Source organism: Geotrypetes seraphini, chromosome 8, assembly GCF_902459505.1.
Source record: "Geotrypetes seraphini chromosome 8, aGeoSer1.1, whole genome shotgun sequence".
NCBI lineage: Eukaryota > Metazoa > Chordata > Amphibia > Gymnophiona > Dermophiidae > Geotrypetes > Geotrypetes seraphini.
Genome location: NC_047091.1, coordinates 58,168,701 through 58,189,533, shown reverse-complemented (window position 1 = coordinate 58,189,533; position 20,833 = coordinate 58,168,701). Strand labels below are relative to the sequence as shown.

Here is a 20,833-nt window from a genome sequence, read left to right as displayed (position 1 = left end):
CGTAGGAAGATCACTCCTACCCTGAAAGCCTGCTAGACTACCAGGTAAGGTCTGGGAGGCAGGGAAGGACCGGAAAGCAATGTTACTTACCGTAACAGTTGTTATCCAGGGACAGCAGGCAGCTATTCTCACTAGTGGGTGATGTCATCAGACAGAGCCCCGGTACGGACGTCTCACAAGCACGTGTTGCTTGTAGAAACTTAAAGTTTCTAGATGCCCGCACCGCGCATGCGCCGGTGCCTTCCTACCCGGAGATCCGGGCGTGTCTCCTCAGTTCAGGTAGCTAGCCTGAGAAGCCAACCCAGGGGAGGTGGGTGGGACGTGAGAATAGCTGCCTGCTGTCCCTGGATAACAACTGTTACGGTAAGTAACATTGCTTTATCCCAGGACAAGCAGGCAGGTATTCTCACTAGTGGGTGACCTCCAAGCTAACCTCAGTGGGATGGAGGGGGAGTTGGCGACTTAAGAGAATAAATTTTTCAATACTGTTTGGCCAAACTGTCCATCCCGTCTGGAGAGGGTATCCAGACAATAATGTCAGGTGAATGTGTGAACCGAGGACCAGGTGGCAGCCTTGCAAATTTCCTCGATTGGTGTTGATCTGAGGAATGCTACTGAGGCTGCCATTGCTCTGACCTTATGGGCTGTGACCTTACAAGGAAGTGATAATCCAGCCTGGGCATAGCAGAAAGAGATACAAGCCGCCATCCAATTAGAGATGGTGCGCTTTGATACGGGTCTTCCCAACTTGTTAGGATCGAAGGAGACAAAAAGTTGAGGAGTGGTTCTGTGTGGCTTGGTGCGATCCAGGTAGAAAGCCAAGGCACGTTTACAGTCTAGAGTGTGAAGGGCCGATTCTCCGTGGTGAGAAAGCACAGTTACTTACCGTAACAGGTGTTATCCAGGGACAGCAGGCATATATTCTCACATGTGGGTGACGTCATCTACGGAGCCCCAGCGCGGACAGCTTTTCAAGCAAACTTGCTAGAAGTTTCAAGTTTGCACACTGCACCACGCATGTGTCTGCTTCCTCGCCCACTAGAGGGCGCGTTCCACCTCGTGGTCCTCAGTTCCATCACTAGCAAAGAAGCCATCCCCGGGGAGGCGGGTGGGTTGTGAGAATATATGCCTGCTGTCCCTGGATAACACCTGTTACGGTAAGTAACTGTGCTTTATCCCAGGACAAGCAGGCATGATATTCTCACATGTGGGTGACCTCCAAGCCAACCAAAAAAAAAAGGGCAGGAGGGAGGATGGCAATTTATGAAAACAGATTACGTAACACCGACTGGCCAAACCGGCCATCGCTTCTGGACAAAGTGTCCAGGCAATAGTGGGAGGTGAACGTATGAACCGAAGACCAAGTGGCAGCTTTACAAATGTCCTCCATGGGAGTAGATCGGAGGAAAGCAACCGAAGCTGCCATCGCTCGGACCTTATGCCCCGTGACACGCCCCGAGAGCGGGAGACCAGCCTGAGCGTAGCAAAAAGAAATGCAAGCAGCCAACCAATTGGACAAGGTGCGTTTGGAAACCGGATGTCCTAGACGATTAGGATCAAAGGACAAAAACAATTGAGGAACCTTCCGATGAGACTTGGTACGTTGGAGATAAAATGCCAACGCCCTCTTACAGTCAAGAGAATGGAGCGCCGTCTCGCCAGGATGGGAGTGGGGCTTATGAAAAAACACAGGAAGGACAACGGACTGATTCAAGTGGAAATCCGATACAATCTTTGGCAAAAATTTCGGATGCGTGCGCAAGACCACCTTGTCATGGTGGAACACCGTGAAAGGTGGATCCGCAACCAAAGCTTGCAACTCACTAACCCTTCAAGCCGATGTGAGAGCAATCAGAAAAACCACCTTCCAAGTAAGGAATTTGAGAAGGGATACGTCCATAGGCTCAAAGGGAGGTTTCATCAGTTGAGCCAGGACAACATTCAAATCCCAAACAACAGGAGGAGGCTTCAGAGGGGGACAAACATTGATTAGCCCCTTCATGAACCGTTGCACCATAGGGTGAAGCGAAAGAGCACGACCATCTAAGTGCCGGTGAAAAGCTGAAATGGCACTGAGATGTACCCGGACAGATGTCGTCTTCAGGCCTGATTTAGACAAATGTAACAAGTAGTCTAAAACCGAAGCCACCGGGACAGAATCAGGATTCAGATGTCGCGAAGAACACCAAGATGAAAATCTGGTCCACTTTTGTGAATAACAAAGCCTGGTCGAGACCTTGCGTGAGGCTTCCAAAACCTCCCTCACTGACTGAGAGACCTGGATTGAAGTGAAGGGGAAAGGAACCAAGCAGTCAGGTGCAAGGACTGCAGATTGGGATGCAACAGCGAACCCCGACTCTGAGATAGCAGAGAGGGAAACACAGGCAGAAGCAGAGGTTCCCTGACACTTAGTTGAAGAAGCAGGGAGAACCAATGCTGACGAGGCCACCGAGGCGCAATGAGAATCATCGTGGCGGTGGATGACTTGAGACGTACCAACGTTCTCATGATCAAGGGAAAAGGAGGAAACGCATACAGGAACCTCCCCTCCCAGTCCAGAAGGAAGGCATCCGCCTCCAGACGGTCCGGGGAATACATCCTTGAACAATATAGGGGCAGTTTGTGAGTCTCCGAGGAGGCAAACAGGTCCACCTGCGGAGTCCCCCAGCGGTCGAAGACCTCGCGCAGGACTCTGGAGTGGAGAGACCATTCGTGCGGTTGAAGAAGCCGACTGAGCTTGTCTGCCAAGCAGTTTTGGTCTCCCTGAATATATACCGCCTGCAGGAAGATGTTTCGGGAGATTGCCCACTCCCAAAGGCGAAGCGCCTCCCTGCAGAGGGGCCAAGAGCCCGTCCCACCTTGCTTGTTGACATAGTACATCGCTACCTGGTTGTCCGTGCGAACTAGGACTACCTGATCGCGAAGAAGGTGGTCGAACGCACGAACCGCCATGTAAATGGCTCGAAGTTCCAGCACATTGATGTGACATCGACGGTCTTCCGACGACCACAGACCCTGGGTCCGCAGCCCGTCTAGATGGGCCCCCCACGCATACTCCGAAGAGTCCGTGGTCAGGACCCTGCGAAAGGGAGGGGCCAGAAACAGCAATCCCCCGGAAAAATTGGAACAATCGGTCCACCAACGGAGCGACCGTTTCAAAGAAGGAGTGACCGTAATTAGGCGGGACACCGGATCGCAATCCTGACGCCACTGGGAGGCCAGGGTCCACTGAGAGATTCTCAGGTGCAGTCTGGCAAACGGGGTGACGTGGACCGTTGATGCCATGTGGCCCAGAAGCATCATCATGCGCTGGGCCGATACCACCTGCAGCTGCGAGACCCACCGCCCCAGCCGAACCAAGGCCGCCAAGCGAGGCTGCGGGAGGTACGCACGACGGCTCACAGTGTCCAGCACTGCGCCTATAAATTGAAGGGACTGGGCCGGCTGCAACTGCGACTTGGGGAAATTCACTTCGAACCCCAGTCGTTGAAGGAAGGCGATAGACTGTCGGGTCGCTGAGATAACCCCCTCCCTGGTCGTGCTTTTGATCAGCCAATCGTCCAGGTAGGGGAAAACCTGAAGGCCCCGATTTCTCAGGGCCGCCACGACCACGACCATGCACTTCGTAAAGACTCGCGGGGACGAAGCTAGGCCAAAGGGCAGGACCCTGTACTGCAGGTGCAAGTCCCCCACCTGGAACCTCAAGAATCTCCGGAAGGCAGGATGCACGGGAACATGAGTATATGCCTCCTTCAGATCGAGGGAGCACATCCAGTCCCCTTCCTCCAAGAGAGGGTATAGAACCGGGAGAGACAGCATTCGAAACTTCTCCCGGACCAGGAATTTGTTGAGCTTCTGAGGTCCAGTATAGGGCGCAGGTCCCCGGTCTTTTTCGGGACCAGAAAGTAGCGGGAGTAAAACCCGGTCCCCCGCTGATCTGCGGGAACTGGTTCGACCGCCCGAAGCTTCAACAGGGCCCGGGCCTCGGCCAGCAAGACGGGAAGCTGGCTCCGATTGAAAGTGGAAGGTCCCGGGGGCATATCCTGTGGCACAGACAAGAAATTGAGAGAGTAGCCCTCGGAGACGGTCCGGAGCACCCAGGCGTCTGATGTAATTTCGGTCCAGGCTGGGTAAAAGGACCGAAGACGCCCCCCTATAGGCAGGGATTTCTGAGCGGTCGCGGAGGGGAACCCGCCCCATCCGCTCAGCCCGTCAAAATGAAGGCGCGGGCTTGGAAGGGCCCTGCGCCGGAGCTTGCGTTTGTCCCCCTCTGCCCCTCTGAGCCTGGCGTCTAGGTGGCGGTCTGGAAAAGGCGGGAGTAGATTTTTGGGGGTACCGCCTCGGGGGAGGGCGGAAGGGTTTCTGCGGCGGGGGTCTAGGCTTGGGCCGGACCAAGGAGGCCAACGAGCGCTCCTGCTCAGACAACCTCTTGGTCGCCGCCTCTAATGACTCGTCAAAAAGTTCGGACCCCACACAAGGCAAATCTGCCAGGCGATCCTGCAGGTTTGGGTCCATGTCGAGGGTGCGAAGCCAGGCCAGACGGCGCATGGCCACCGCGAGGGCCGACACCCTCGAAACCAGCTCAAAAGCGTCGTACAAGGCGTGAAACAGGTACAACCGCAGTTGAGACAGGTTGGACAAGAATGTATCAAAACCTGCCTTCTGGGAGTCCGGTATGGAGTCACGAAACTGAGGGAGGTCCTTCACCATACCTCGAAGATAGGAGGAAAAAGTGAATGCATAATTTAGCACCCTGGTGGCCATCAGGGAATTGGAATAAAGGCGACGGCCAAACTTGTCCAGGGTTCGGCCCTCCCTACCAGGTGGAACCGCCGCAGAAACCCGGGAAGGCTGAGACTTTTTAAGGGCAGATTCCACCAGCAAAGACTGGTGGGAGAGCTGCGCCTTGTCGAACCCCTGAGCCGGCACCGTCCTGTATTTGCCCTCCATCTTGGACGGGACTGACGTGACCGTAAGAGGGTTTGACAAATTTTTTAACCAAGTCTGCAGGAGGACCTTATTGTATGGGAGCCGAGGAGCCTCCCGAGGTGGAGTTGGAAGGTCCTGCTCCTCAAGGAACTCCTTAGAATACTGGGAGCCGACCGAAAGGTCCAGCCCGAGGGCCTTGGCCATGTCCTGCACAAAAACCGAGAATGAGGACGGTTTAGCAGGTGGGGAAGGAGATCTCGACTTTTTCGCCGAGGAAACCGGAGAGGCCTCGTGCGAATAATACAAGGGATCTCTCCCTGACCCCGAGCCCCACGATGTCCTCTCCACAGGCCTCGAGGGGGTAGGAGAACGAGTCCGCCTCGACGAGGCCCGGGGCGAAGACCCCGGGGTCCGGGGGACGAGGGCCCCCTCCCGTTTCCTCGGCGAGGAAGAACGGGACACCCGACGCGCCGGGGAGCGGAGAAGCTTCGGATTGTCAATGCGCAACTCCGACACCCGCAACGCCTCGCCCCCGATCGGGGAAGACCGACCGCGCCCTCGAGGCGAACCCCATGAGCGCTTCGGCTTCCTCGGCCGGCGCCTCGACCGAGTCCGAGGCGAGGGCGAAAACCCCCGGGAGGACCTCGAGGACGATGAGGAGGAAATGCGGCGGATCCGACGCACCTTGTCCCGGGGCCGCACGCTACGCTCCGGCTGATCCCCCGCGGTCGATGGTAAGACCGAAACCGAGGCCGAGACCGAGGCCGAGGCGGGCGGAGCCTCGACAGCCGAGACCGAGGTCGGAGGAGCCCCGGTCTCCGAGGTCGAGGGAGCCCCGGCACCCGAGGCCGAGGTCGCCGAGGCCGAGGCCGCCGAGGCAACAGCCGCCGGGGTCGAAGCCCGTTGCAGCTGTTCCAGGGCCCCCGACAGCTCAGTTGATATGAGCGCTCTGAGGAGCTCCTGGAAAGCCGGGATCCCGACAAAGGTCGGGAGGTCCGAATCCGGGGCATGCTCCCTGGAGGGCGACCTCGGTCTCGAGTGTTCCCTCGGGGCTTGCACGGGCGGGGCCCGAGGCGGGGCCGAGGACGACCCACCCGCCTTGGTCGAAGCAGAGGACGGCTTCTTTGCAGACCCTGTAGGGGATGGAAAGGAGGACTTACCCGAGGTAGCCTTCGTTCCCGAGGTCGACTTGGCAGTCGAAGGGCGAGGAGAGGCCGAGGGCCCCGAGGACGCCGAGGCCGAGGCCGGGGCCGAAGCCGAGGCCGACGTCGAGGCCTTTACCACGGGGTCCGCCTTAAACAACTCCGCCATTCTGGCCCTCCTGCGACGGAGAGCCCTGGGTTGAAACGTGGAACAGCGATCGCACGCGGTGGTAGGGTGTTCCGGACCCAGACAAACGATGCACCACCGGTGGGGGTCTGTAATAGAGAGCAGCCTCTCGCACCGGCTGCACTTTTTGAAACCCGTTACAGGACGGGACATCAACGACGAAACTGGCCGGGAACGATCGACGTCCCGCGGCCACGGCTGCCGGGAGCCCCCGGAGCCCAACGAGAAAACAAAAATTTTTTTTTTTTTTTTTTTTAAAAAGGAAACGAACAGAAAAAAAAAAGCACAGCGACCGAAAAAATCAGACGCGGTGTCAGGAAGCAGCGACACACAAAAGATTAGGAGCTCACAATCCACAGGGCTTACTGGCTCCGCGGAAAAAAATGAACTGAGGACCACGAGGTGGAACGCGCCCTCTAGTGGGCGAGGAAGCAGACACATGCGTGGTGCAGTGTGCAAACTTGAAACTTCTAGCAAGTTTGCTTGAAAAGCTGTCCGCGCTGGGGCTCCGTAGATGACGTCACCCACATGTGAGAATATCATGCCTGCTTGTCCTGGGATAATGAGGCTTAGGGAAAAATACTGGAAGTACAATGGATTGGTTGAGATGAAATTCGGAGACCACCTTAGGCAGGAATTTCGGGTGAGTGCGGAGGACCACCTTGTCATGGTGGAATACTGTGAATGGTGGGTCCGCCATCAATGCCTGGAGTTCGCTGACTCTGCGAGCGGACGTAAGGGCTACAAGGAAAAGCACTTTCCAGGTGAGATACTTCAGAGGGGCCCTGTTGAGTGGTTCAAACGGGGGCTTCATGAGGTGGGAAAGGACTACATTGAGGTCCCAAACTACTGGGGGTGGTTTGAGAGGAGGGTTAACATGGAAGAGTCCTTTCATAAATCTGGCGACCACCGGATGGGCCGAGAGGGGTTTCCCTTGTAGAGGCTGGTGGAACGCCGCAATAGCGCTCAGGTGGACTCGTATGGATATGGACTTGAGCCCAGATTGAGATAGGTGTAGGAGATAGTCCAGCACGGAGGATAAGGAAGCTCGCTGAAGTTCCTTTGACTTAGAAACACACCATGAGGAGAATCTGGTCCATTTCTGGGAGTAGCATTGTCGAGTGGCGGGCTTCCTGGAAGCTTCCAAGACCTCCCTCACTTCTTGTGAGAATTGGTGAGGGGTTACGTTGAGAGGAACCAAGCTGTCAGGTGGAGAGACTGCAGGTTGGGATGAAGTAGTGATCCTTGATGTTGAGTAAGTAGTGAAGGAAACACTGGAAGTGGTACTGGTTCCCTGCTGCTGAGTTGAAGTAGGAGGGAGAACCAAGGTTGTCTGGGCCACCGAGGAGCTATTAGAATCATGGTGGCCCGTTCGAGTTTCAGCTTGACCAGAGTCTTCTGGATCAGCGGGAATGGTGGGAACGCATATAGAAATCGTTTCCCCCAGTTCAGTAGAAAAGCATCTGCCTCGAGGCGATGAGGAGTGTAGATCCTGGAGCAAAACTGAGGCAGTTTGGCGTTGTGGGGAGCCGCAAAGAGGTCTATCTGAGGCGTCCCCCATTGCGTGAAGATTTGGTGAAGGGGGTTGGAATGGAGAGTCCATTCGTGCGGTTGTAGCAGACGGCTTAGTTTGTCTGCTAAGACGTTGTTCTCCCCCTGGATGTATACTGCTCTGAGTAGGGCGTTGTGGCGCACCGCCCAGTCCCAGACTCGTAGAGCTTCCTGGCAAAGGAGGGCCGAGCCCGTGCCTCCTTGCTTGTTGATATAATACATGGCGGCCTGATTGTCTGTGCGAATGAGGATTACCATGTCGTGGAGTCGGTGTTGGAAAGCTTGGAGCGCATTGAAGATGGCTCTGAGTTCCAATAGATTGATTTGGTGTAGTCTTTCCGCACTGGTCCAGAATCCTTGGGTGCGGAGACCCTCCAGGTGGGCCCCCCATGCGTAATTCGACGAATCGGTTGTGAGAACTTTCTGATGGGGGGGAGAGTGCATCAGCAAACCTCTGGATAGATTCGAAGAGGTCATCCACCAAAGTAGAGACTGCCGAAGAGCAGGTGTGACTACGATGCGTTTGGATAGTGGATCGGATGTCTGATTCCACTGTGATGCCAGGGTCCACTGGGGGATCCTGAGGTGGAGTCTGGCAAAGGGTGTCACGTGTACTGTGGAGGCCATATGGCCCAGGAGCACCATCAGTTGTCTCGCCGGTAGGGTTTGGCGAGTAGCCACCGACTGGCAGAGATGAAGAAGAGACTCCATGCGTTGCCGGGGCAGGAATGCTCGGAGTCGGGTGGTGTCCAGGACCGCTCCGATGAAGGGGAGGGACTGGGTGGGTTGTAGATGAGACTTGGAGAAGTTGATCTCGAAGCCCAAATTTTGGAGGAAGTAGGTTGTAGCCAAGGCCGCCGAAGTGACCTCTGGGGCTGACGGGGCCTTGATGAGCCAGTCGTCGAGGTATGGAAACACCTGTAGACCCCTGTCCCGGAGTGCTGCGGCCACTACCACCAGGCACTTTGTGAAGACTCTGGGGGACGAAGATAGGCCGAATGGTAGCACTCGATACTGTAGGTGCAGATTTCCCACCCGAAATCTGAGGAACTTTCGGGAGGCCGGGTGAATGGGGATGTGAGTGTAGGCCTCCTTGAGATCCAGGGAGCATAACCAGTCGTTCTGCTCGAGGAGGGGGTATAGAGAAGCCAAAGTCAACATGCGAAACTTCTCTTTGACCAGGAACTTGTTGAGGGCCCGAAGGTCTAAAATGGGTCGCAGGTCGCCCGTTTTCTTCGGGACGAGGAAGTACCGGGAGTAGAACCCTCGGTTCAATTGGTCTGACGGGACCGGCTCGACAGCCCGAAGCTGAAGTAAGGTTTGGACTTCCTGAAGAAGAAGGGCGGTCTGCGTCGAGCTTGAAGGATACTCTCTTGGAGGATGGTCCGGGGGGGCCCGGTGGAATTGAAGAGAGTATCCTTCTCTTATGATGGAGAGGACCCATAGGTCCGTGGTTATGGCCTCCCATCGGTGGTAAAAAAGATGGAGGCGGCCCCCTATGGGAGAGGCCGAGGTTATGCTCCCGGGAGGGGCGTCAAAAGGGCTGGGGAGCCTTAGGTACAGCCGGTGGCTGAAGTTTTTGCTGAGACTTCTGGGGAGGTTGTCTCTTCGCAGGCTGTCTCGCAGCAGGCGTTTGTCTGGGCATGTAACGCCGCTGGTAAATCAGGGGTGGCCTGGAAGGTCGAGACTGTTGAGGTTTGGGTTTGGGCCGTAGGATGGATTGAAAGGATTTTTCATGATCCGACAGCTTCTTGGTAACAGTTTCGATAGACTCATCGAACAGGTCAGCTCCAGCGCATGGTACGTTGGCGAGTCTGTCCTGTAGGTTGGGATCCATATCGATAGTACGGAGCCATGCCAGGCGACGCATGGCTACCGCGCTTGCGGCGGCGCGTGCCGAGAGTTCGAATGCATCGAAGGAGGATTGCATCAGCTGGAGGCGTAATTGGGAGAGGGAGGCTACCACTTCCTCGAACTCGAATCGAGCTTGGTTGTCTATGAACGGAGTGAACTTGCGGAGCACCGGCAAGAAGAACTCCAGATAGGAAGAGAAAAAGAAGTTGTAGTTTAGCACCCGTGACGCCATCATGGAGTTTTGGTAGAATTTTCTACCAAATTTGTCCATCGTTCTCCCCTCTCGGCCCGGCGGTACAGAGGCGTAGACCTGGGAGGGATGAGAGCGTTTAAGGGAGGACTCGACCAGTAGGGATTGGTGGGAGAGTTGAGGACCCTCGAACCCTTTATGGTGCACGATGCGGTATCGAGCATCGAGTTTGCTGGGGATCGCCGGTATGGAATACGGCGTTTCGAAGCACTGCATGAAAGTCTGGTCCAGTAATTTATGCAAGGGGAGCCGAAGCGACTCCGTTGGAGGGTTAGGTAAATGCATGGTGTCCAGATACTCTTTGGAGTATCTGGAGCCCGTGTCAAGGGTCACATCCAGATCATCCGCCATTTGTCGGAGGAATGATGAGAAGGACAATTGTTCCGCCAGCGTCGGCCTGTGGGACGGGCTGGAGGAGGATGAGGCCTCCAGGTCCGTGGACATCGGGGAGTGACAAGGAGAATCGGGCACCGGTGTCTCCTCGTACTCCGGGCCCCTCGGAGGGGACACCTCTGATGAGGAGTATCCCCTACGTTGCAGTTTTTTCTGCGGTGACACCTCCGAATGGCGTGAGGAGTGCCAGGATGAGTGTCTCGATCGGTGCCCGTCTCGGTGGCGGGACGGGGATCGGGATCGTCTGTGCATCGCATGGTCTCCCGAGGCCCCCAAGTGGATAGGGCTGGAAGCGGTGGATCGTAACTGGGTTTGCGATGCGGGTTCTTGCGATGCTACCCAAGTCTGGTAAGGAGTACGGAAGAACTCTTCCTGACTATGCCCAGGGCTTCGAGTATCGATCGGAGGTCTGGTCCCATGTTGGCGCGGAGGCGTAATGGGTTCTAATGGCGGCATATCGGTAAGCGAGGCTTGCCGCGTGGGCATCGCCGCCCTCCCCCGTCCGTCCTCGTCGGTTGTCGAGGTCGAACGGCGTGGGGGAGGGGGAGGGGGCGGACCGCCCCTTTGGATCGGTACCGGGAGGTCACCCTGTATGGCAGCGATGAGCCCGGGTCCGATGGTCTGCATGAGCTCAACGAATTGAGCTTCCAGCACGGACCGTAGCGAAGCCGATAAGGAGGGATCCGCACCGAAAGGGGGTCCTCCTGCACGGACATCGCGCTCCTTCGAGGCCGAGTGCTTCTGCTTAGTAGCTTTCGGCACTTTGATGACCATTGGTGGCACTGTGGAAGGAAGAGGTACCTGAACCGAGGAGACCGGGGCAGGCACCGACGTCGAGCTCGTGGATGGTGTCGGGGTGAGCGATGCCGGTTTCACCACGCTCGATGCAGGAGGGGTCGATGCCGGTTTTGCCCGAACCGGGGAGGTATCGGATGAAGTGGAGGCTGAGGGATCCTTAGCTGCGTCCATCTTGAACATCGATTCCCACAATAGGCAACGCCGCTTGAATGAGCGTGCCGTAAGGGTAGAGCAAGGCCTGCACGATTTCGGAATGTGGTCAGGGCCCAAACACTGCAAACAGCGCCAGTGAGGGTCCGTGAGTGAAATCGCGCGTTGGCACTTGCTGCACTTTTTAAACCCGGTGATTGGCCGGGACATAGGCCGGAAAATCTCCGCCGCGAGGTCGAAGCCAGTGGGCCTGAGCCACGTGGCCGGCCCGTTCGACCCGCCGGAGGAAATAATCTTCTTTTTTTTTTTTTTTTACCGAAAAGAAAAGAACTGTTAACTGTAATTAAAAGAAAGCGAAAACGCGGACAAGGAAGGCAAATTTAACTGAATTCAGCTAGCGCATGAAGAAGTTGAACTTCTCAGCTCCGCGGAAAAGAAAGAACTGAGGAGACACGCCCGGATCTCCGGGTAGGAAGGCACCGGCGCATGCGCGGTGCGGGCATCTAGAAACTTTAAGTTTCTACAAGCAACACGTGCTTGTGAGACGTCCGTACCGGGGCTCTGTCTGATGACATCACCCACTAGTGAGAATACCTGCCTGCTTGTCCTGGGATAATTAGCTTTTTTTTTATTTTTTAAATAAGAAATCATGAAAAACCGAATCTGTGGATACTGAAATCGCGGATTCGGAGGTAGAAGTGTACTTTTAAAACGAATAGGATTTTTTGATTTGAGCGTTAAATAAGGTATATAGGAACGGAATTTATGGTAGGTTTTCTTGATTTTAAAGAATGTAACACCAGGCCGCACAGTGGTATAAATTGATATCTGGATTTATGTAAAAAAAATCCCAAAAACTAGTCTCAGAGACATTTGGAGCACTGAGATTAAGCATCAAATTACTGCATCTCAATGGTTACGAATTTGGTCTTGGAGGATGAGATGTACGTCTGCATCTATGAGACAAACTTGGTTTTCTCTGTTGCATAGAGCTTTCTGGATCCCTGTTCGTTTACAAAAATTAGATAGCTATAAGTCTAATAGATGCTGGCATTGTCATCTCAAAGCAGGGACTTTAGATCATTTATTATTCTATTGTCCATTCATTTTGGCTTTCTGGAAATCAATATGTAGCCAAATAAATTGTTTGTTAGAAAATCCGGTGGCATTATCATATGATACTATATTATCTGGCATGTCAATGAGGGCAAAGAGTCAAATATCTTCCAAAAATAATAAGCTTTTACTTATTATGATTGGAGTTGCCATACAACATATTACATTTAATTGGAAAAATTGGAGTAGATTAAATTATAGTTTCTGGTGGAATTCATTGCGTTATATATATATATATATATATATATATATACATATATATATATATATATATAAAATAGAAAGAACATTAGCCACACAGAAAGGGAATTTTAGTAAATTTGAAGATGTTTGGGGGCCATTAACAAAATATTGTAATGAATATATAACATTTTTCCCTTAATAGTACAATTGCAAATGAGGGGGTGGGGGGTAGTTTTTAGTTATTTCATTAAATATACAGATTGATAGAAAATAATTCATTATATGATATACGAGATTACATAAGTTATGGAAGGGGTTGGTGAGGGGTTAAATTTCATTAATTTAAATTGATTATGCTAGAAAATCAAGTGATGTATCCAAGTTTAAAAGTCATTTACTGATGCACTTGTTTTAAGTTGTAAAAATGAATAAAGATTTATATAAAAAAAAAGAATGTAATTGATTAGGGGGGAGGGGGATAAATTCTGATATGGAGTTTAACAGAATATTAAGTGTTATATTTGAGTTTAAATTGTTATAAATGCTGTTACACTTACTGTAAGTTTTTAAAAAAATGAATAAACATTTTGTAACACCCCCCAAAAAAAAAAAATCCAGTAGGAGGAAATTTTTTTCACTCAATAGAATAGTTAAGCTCTGGAACGCGTTGCCAGAGGATATGGTAAAAGCGGGTAGCGTAGCTGGTTTTAAGAAAGGTTTGGACAAGTTTCTGGAGGAAAAGTCCATAGTCTGTTATTGATAAAGACATGGAAAAATCAACAATCAATATACAACATCACTTGAAACTCTACAAATTCTCAAAAAGAAGATTTAACCCCAACCCACCTTCCAAAATTGTATTCATGCAAATACATCCTACATAATATAATAACATATACCATTTGTTCTATAATTTGTTATTAGACTTCAAAATCCAATCCCCCACCCTCCAACAATATATATAGTAAATAGATAAATAAAAAAATAAAAAAAAGAGAAAGACATGGGGGAAGCCACTGCTTGCCCTGTATCGGTAGCATGGAATATTGCTACTCCTTGGGTTTTGGCCAGGTACTAGTGACTTGTATTGGCCACTGTGAGAACGGGCTACTGGGCTTGATGGACCATTGTCTGACCCAGTAAAGCTATTCTTATGTTTAAAAGAAATATGAATAAATTGTGAATAGATGCTACATATCAGTACTTGGTAGCCCCTCATTCCCCTCCCTCTCAAATGTCAGCAACTAGCAACAAATGAAAAATTTCAGAACAGGCAAGCTAGCAATTCTAATTTTGCAATGCATGAGATTAGCACAGCTTTACACATGAGTTTTAAAACTGCTGATAGTCAAAAGGAAAGTTCAAAAGCAGGAAGGCAAGGGAGACAAGAGTAAAGGAGTCCTTGGACAGATGGCTCCCATCAGAGATGCCCTATAGTGATATTGCAATTTTTAGGGTACTTGATCAGAAAATCACAACCCTATACTATATAATCTTAGTTGGAAAAAGCTAATAAATGTCTTAACAATATGAGGTGCAAGCAGGCAAAGGTATGAAAGAAGAAAACATTCCTCACCTGTCCTTGGTTGTAGCTAGCAGGTGTGCTAGGGTTGGGGACACCACTGCTCTTGTAATTGTTTGAACTACGCACAGGGCTGTAACTCTGGTGCTGTTGCTGCTGTTGTTGGTTGTTTCTGTTGTAACCACCTCGATTACTGGAGTTACTGTCCCGATTTCCGCTTCCCCACCGATTCTGGCTAAAGCCACTACCATGGCTGAAACCTGAAGCTTAACAGAACCCAAAGAACAACATATAACACAATAGACAGAGGAATCCAGCAAGCATCAGATTTTAAACAAATTTCAAGAAACGGGATTAGTAGCAGTGCCCAGTAAGGAGATTTATGGGGTTTGAGAAGTTACTATAGCTCAGGCTGGCTAAGCACCTCAAATAAGGCCATTACTGGGAATGGCACAAAAGCAGCTTCCTCCCATTGGTTTAGCAGATGAGAGGAAGGTGAGACAGTCTTTCACAGTGATTCTTATGATACAGTTAAAGAAACCAGCTTAATTGCTGACAAGTGACAGATGTGGTGATATGCAGCAGATGTGAAAAACACAAGATAGAAAATATTTGCCCTATGAGTGTGAGCTATTCAACAGACTTGTCACTTCAGTATTATATAATACATGACATAGCATTTCATTCAGAAAGATAGAATAAAAAGACAACAGCTAGTATTGTGCCAACTTACTGCCTCTAAAGCTGCCTCCTCCACCCCCTCCTCGATTCTGGAATCCACCTCGATTTCCTCCTTGGGAGTTACGATTATCAAAACGTTGGAATCCTCCTCCTCCACTTCCACCACCTCCTCCTCCTCCTCCACCTCCTCCTCCACTTCCTCCTCCTCCTCCTCCTCCTCCTCCTCCACCACCACCACCACCACCACGGCCTCGGAAGCCACTACCTCGATTGTCAAAACGTTTCTCTGGGGATGGGCCAGCTCTTTTGCCTTCTTCATTATACTGCCTCACCAGCTTCTCTGCCTCTTCCTGTTGCATTTCGATGTAGATGACATCATTTAGAAAGTCTCCTGCTTCTGGAAGCGAGAAATTGGCTGTTGGTTCCATCCCAGAGAGTTGACAAACAGAAACATAAAATGTTAGGGTCACAAATAGTAAATGAGAGCGAAAGATTAGATTCTTACCATTGCTAATCTCTCTTATAAACCCACACTTTATTCTGGGATGAGTGGGTTAATTCCATCTACTTGCCAGGACTTTGTAGGAAGCCCCATATTCCAGAGATTTAAGCTTCACCCCTTTCACCTCAGCACTGTCCCCTGAGGAATCAATTACCGTATTTTCACGCATATAACGCGCGCGCTATACGTGTTTTTACAAACCGTGCATACCCTTGCGCGGTATACGCGTGAGTGCGTTGTACAAAATTTTTTTACATAGTTCCCCCCCCCCCCCCGACGTCCGATTCACCCCCCGCAGGACCGCTCGCACACACCCGCACCCCCACCCCGAAGGACCGCCGACTCCCCGACACGATCGGGGCAAGAGGGAGCTCAAGCCCTCTTGCCCCAGCCAACCTTGGCACCCCCGACATGATCGGGGCAAGAGGGAGCTCAAGCCCTCTTGCCCCCCCCGACTCCCCGACACAATCGGGGCAAAAAGGAGCCCAAGCCCTCTTGCCCCGCCGATTCCCCAACTCCCCGACAATATCGGGCCAGGAGGGAGCCCAAGTCCTCCTGGCCCTGGTGACCCCCCCCCCCCCCGCTAGTTGTTCGGGCCAGGAGGGAGCCCAAACCCTCCTGGCCACGGTGACCCCCTAACCCCACCCTGCACTACATTACGGGCAGGAGGGATCCCAGGCCCTCCTGCCCTCGACGCAAACCCCCCCCCCCCCAACGACCGCCCCCCCCCCCCCCAAGAACCTCCGACCGCCCCCCCAGCCGACCCGCGACCCCCCTGGCCGACCCCCACGACACCCCCAACCCCCTTCCCCGTACCTTTCTGTAGTTGGCCGGACAGACGGGAGCCAAACCCGCCTGTCCGGCAGGCAGCCAACGACGGAATGAGGCCGGATTGGCCCATCCGTCCCAAAGCTCCGCCTACTGGTGGGGCCTAAGGCGCCTGGGCCAATCAGAATAGGCTCGGGAGCCTTAGGTCCCTTCTGGGGGCGGGGCCTGAGGCACATGGGCCCAACCCCCTGGAAACAGACTCTTCCAAAGGCCTGTGATCTCCTGCAGTCAAAGCTTTTCCCGCAGGGAACCTCTGCCCTGAACACGAGAGCGAAAACCGTAAACAAAAAGACTGAATTTTAAAGAAAATAAACACAAGCAGAAAAGACAAGCTGCTACAGTCTGGCTTGTATGAAGGAAAACTGATTCCTGAGGGAACAGTACTGAGGTGAGAGGGGTGGAGCTTAAGTCTCTGGAATATGAGGATTCCTATAAAGTCCTGGCGGGTAGACGGAAATAACCCATTTGTCCTAGAATAAAGTGGGATTGCATAAGAAAGGCTTACTAGACCCAGAATGCCACAAATAAAGTAAAGAACTAGAAAGTTGTTCCCTAGCCCTTACAATGTTCCTTGACTAAACTTAAAATCTTTACATCCTGATGCATTAAGATCAGTGTTTCTCGTTTAAATTTCTTTATTCAGTTTTGCATATTACAACAAATGTATCAGAAAAATTCATATGATCTTATAAATACACACTTGATTTTCCTTCATGTAACACTTTAAATACAACATATCATTCTTATATTCATATATATATTCTTTGAAGATCAGTGTTTCTCAACCCAGTCCTTGGGCACACTTAGCCAGTCAGGTTTTCAGGATATCCACAACACATATGTATGAGATTTGTGTATCAACGAGGAAGTGCGAACAAATCTCTCGTGCATATTCAAGAGTGAGTTGAGAACCACTGCATTAGATGATGCCATGACAAACCAAACAAGGACAGCTATCGTGTTTTCCCGAAAATAAGACACTGTCTTATATTAATTTTGGGCCCAAAAAACGCACTAGGTCTTATTTTCGGAGTAGGTCTCTCCTCCATCCCAATTCTTCCTCTTTCCTTTCTCTCCCCCACATGTTCAGCATCTTTCCTACCCTCTTAACCATCCCCTTGTGCCTTCCCTCCCTCCCATCCTTTGTGCTGCAGTACCCTTGCACAGCTTCAATCCCTCCCTTCCTCCCATCCCCATGCAGCATTTTTCTCGCCCCCCCTTGTGCAGACGAACCCCCACTGACACTTCCATCTCTCCCTCCCATTAGAACGCTGCCGACCACGAGACTGATATACCTTGCAAATGGCAGCATCGTCAAAAATCTAATCAGGCTGCCTTGTGGCCTTCTTACGCCCAGGCATTCCTCTGCTGCAGCATTGCGGCACACGGAACGCCCTGGGGAGGAGAAGGCTGCGAAGCAGCCTGATTAGATTTTTGCCAATGCTGCCGTTTGCAAGGTATATCGGTCTCACGGTTGACGGCGTTCTAATGGGAGGGAAAGCTGGAAGTGTCAGCATGGGTTTGGCTGAGGGGGGGGGGGAGGGGGGAGCACTGCTGCCGGCGACTAGGTCTTATTTTCAGGGAAGGACTTATATTAAGACCTACACCGAGAATCATGCTAGGGCTTATTTTCAGGGTAGGTCTTATTTTCGGGGAAACACGGTAGTTCAAGAAATCTGCTACTTATCCACTTTTTCTACACCTGCAAAAATTAGATGACATTAGCATATTGACAAAAAAAAGAAGCAAAATCCCAACCAATCCCAGGCCTATGAGTGATGTTGCCAACAGAACCTTGGGCAGGAAGTATCTACCCCAGCAAATTTTTCTAGAAGTCTTTCAGTTGGCTCACTGCACATAAGCACCTGTTCCTGCCTATCGCAGAGGACCTTCTTAGTTTTAGTATAGTGCTAGTTAGAAAAAGGCAACTAACTCCCTGGGGGAGGTAAAAAAGTTGTTAGGATTTGTCTTGCTGTCCTTAGATAGCACCCATTCAGGCAAGTAGTTTCATTTTCTTCACGAATAAGCAGGACTCTAAAATCCTCACTCATGGGACTCCTTCACTATAGGCTGCTTTCAACAGAAAAAGGGAACACCAAAGGCCGACACCAATATTTCTGGCCCCCACAGACACATCCCACATTGCTGACTTCCTGCCCCCCTGAAGATCACAGCCCTCCTCGACACCCCACTGAGAAAACCCTTGGCAGGGGAGATGCCCACTCCCTCCTGCCTCTGCCACTTGGCTTCCCCCCCGCAGCCCCAACCTCCCCTTATTTGGAAGAGGAGAGAAGGATGCCTAGTCCCTCCTGCTGACATGCCCGCCTCTCCAAAATGGCAGCCCGTCCCCTTCCCAATGTATCCTGGGATGCACTGGGAGGGGCCTAAAGCCCTTATTGGCTCAGGTGCCGGCTCCCTCCTCTGTTTTGCTGCAGTGTTCGCTGAAAGTCATGGGCAGCAGCTACTACATGCTTCCTGAGCCTGACCTGGAAGTGTTCCCCCTGATATCGCGACATCAGAGAGAAGGCTTCCAGATAAGCCGTGGGAGGCACGTAGGAGATGCTGCCCGAGGCTTTCAGCGAACACTGCACCAAGATGGAGGAGGGAGCCGGCAAGAATGTAAACTCCCGTGGCACAGAAGGGTGGGTGGGAGGGAGGGATAAGGATGTGTTGGGACTTGAGAGGGAGGGAGCACAAACAGGACAAATGATGGAAGGAAGGAAGGGCATGAACTTAGGACTCAGAATGAAGGGAAAGAGGGAGGGGAGCATGAGCCATAAGATGGAAGAATGGAGGGAGTGAGGGAAAGAGATCTTGAGGTGAGGGAGAGAACAGAAAAGGAGAATTGGGTGTCTGAGAGAGGGAAAGAGATGGTGCACATGGGGAGATGCAGAGGAGGGAGGGAGACAGAGAGAATTATTGGACATGGTGGTGGGAGAGGAGTGAGGTAATGATGCATGGACGCAGAGAGAAGGGGGAGAACATACTGGGCCGAGGAAGCCTCCTGGACTTTTTTTTTAAAGTACAGAGGGGGAGGGTATTAAAAGAAGTGCTAGATTGGATATGGGGAGACAGCCTATAGGGCCAGAAACAGGACAGAGAGATGATGACCAGAAACAGGGGAGAGAGATGGTGGGCAATAGTCTGAAGGGAGAGAAGTTGGACCTGGGGTGGTGTGGAGGAAGAGGGAAAGAGATACTTGAAGGGAGAATTGTTGGGAAGAGAAAGCACAGTTACTTACCGTAACAGGTGTTATCCAGGGACAGCAGGCATATATTCTCACATGTGGGTGACGTCATCTACGGAGCCCCAGCGCGGACAGCTTTTTAAGCAAACTTGCTAGAAGTTTCAAGTTTGCACACTGCACCACGCATGTGCATGCCTTCTCGCCCACTAGAGGGCGCATCCCACCTCGTGGTCCTCAGTTCCATAACTAGCAGAGAAGCCATCCCCGGGGAGGCGGGCGGGTTGTGAGAATATATGCCTGCTGTCCCTGGATAACACCTGTTACGGTAAGTAACTGTGCTTTATCCCAGGACAAGCAGGCATGATATTCTCACATGTGGGTGACCTCCAAGCCAACCAAAAAAAGGGCAGGTGGGAGGATGGCAATTCAGGAAAACAGGTTACGCAACACCGACTGGCCAAACCGGCCGTCACTTCTGGACAAAGTGTCCAGACAGTAGTGAGAGGTGAACGTATGAACCGAAGACCAAGTGGCAGCTTTACATATGTCCTCCATAGGAGTGGATCGGAGGAAAGCAACCGAAGCTGCCATCGCTCGGACCTTATGCCCCGTGACTCGACCCGGGGGCGGAAGTCCAGCCTGAGCATAGCAAAAAGAAATACAAGCAGCTAACCAGTTAGACAGAGTGCGCTTGGAAACAGGATGCCCTAATCGATTAGGATCGAAGGACAAAAACAATTGAGGAACCTTCCTATGAGACCTGGTGCGTTGAAGGTAATATGCCAACGCCCTCTTACAGTCAAGCGTGTGAAGCGCCGTCTCGCCAGGATGGGAGTGGGGCTTAGGAAAGAACACAGGAAGGACAATGGACTGATTGAGGTGGAAATCAGAAACAACTTTAGGTAAAAATTTAGGATGGGTGCGGAGAACCACCTTGTCATGATGGAAGACAGTGAAAGGAGGGTCCGCAACCAAAGCTTGCAACTCCCCAATCCGCCTAGCGGATGTGAGGGCAATCAGAAAAATCACCTTCCAAGTCAGAAATTTCAAGAGAGACTTGTTGAGTGGCTCAAAAGGAGGTTTCATCAGTTGAGCTAAAACCACATTCAAATCCCACACGACTGAAGGAGGCTTAAGAGGGGGACAAACCCTGAGTAACCCTTTCATGAAGCGTGTCACCAAAGGATGGATCGACAGAGGACGCCCATCCAGATGTTGATGGAAAGCAGAAATAGCACTAAGATAAACACGCACAGAAGTGGTTTTCAGACCAGAGTGCGACAGGTGAAATAAATAGTCCAAAACTGAGGACACCGGAACCGAAACCGGATCCAGGTGAAAAGACGAACACCAGGTGGAAAACCTGGTCCATTTCTGCGAATAACAAAGCCTAGTCGAAATCTTGCGGGAGGCTTCCAACACCTCCCTCACAGATTGAGACAGATCAGGCGAAGTTAAGGAGCAAGAAACCAAGCTGTCAGGTGTAATGACTGCAGATTGGGATGCAACATGGATCCTTGACTCTGAGACAGCAGAGAAGGAAACACAGGCAGAAGTAGA

At 51.7% G+C, this 20,833-nt stretch overlaps 1 protein-coding gene across 2 annotated transcripts in view; it reads right to left on the bottom strand.

Moving 5' to 3' along the window:
- Positions 1-20,833, bottom strand: part of HNRNPUL1 (heterogeneous nuclear ribonucleoprotein U like 1) — a 329,125-nt gene that overhangs the window by 65,007 nt on the left and 243,285 nt on the right. The window contains exons 12-13 of one of the 2 annotated variants that reach the window (XM_033955122.1): positions 14,809-15,171; positions 14,130-14,341 (exon numbers count right to left, since the gene is read on the bottom strand). In XM_033955122.1, the coding sequence (XP_033811013.1) occupies positions 14,130-14,341; positions 14,809-15,171 (575 nt within the window). The remainder of the gene's footprint in view (positions 1-14,129; positions 14,342-14,808; positions 15,172-20,833) is intronic. The other variant, XM_033955123.1, reaches the window with a different exon arrangement.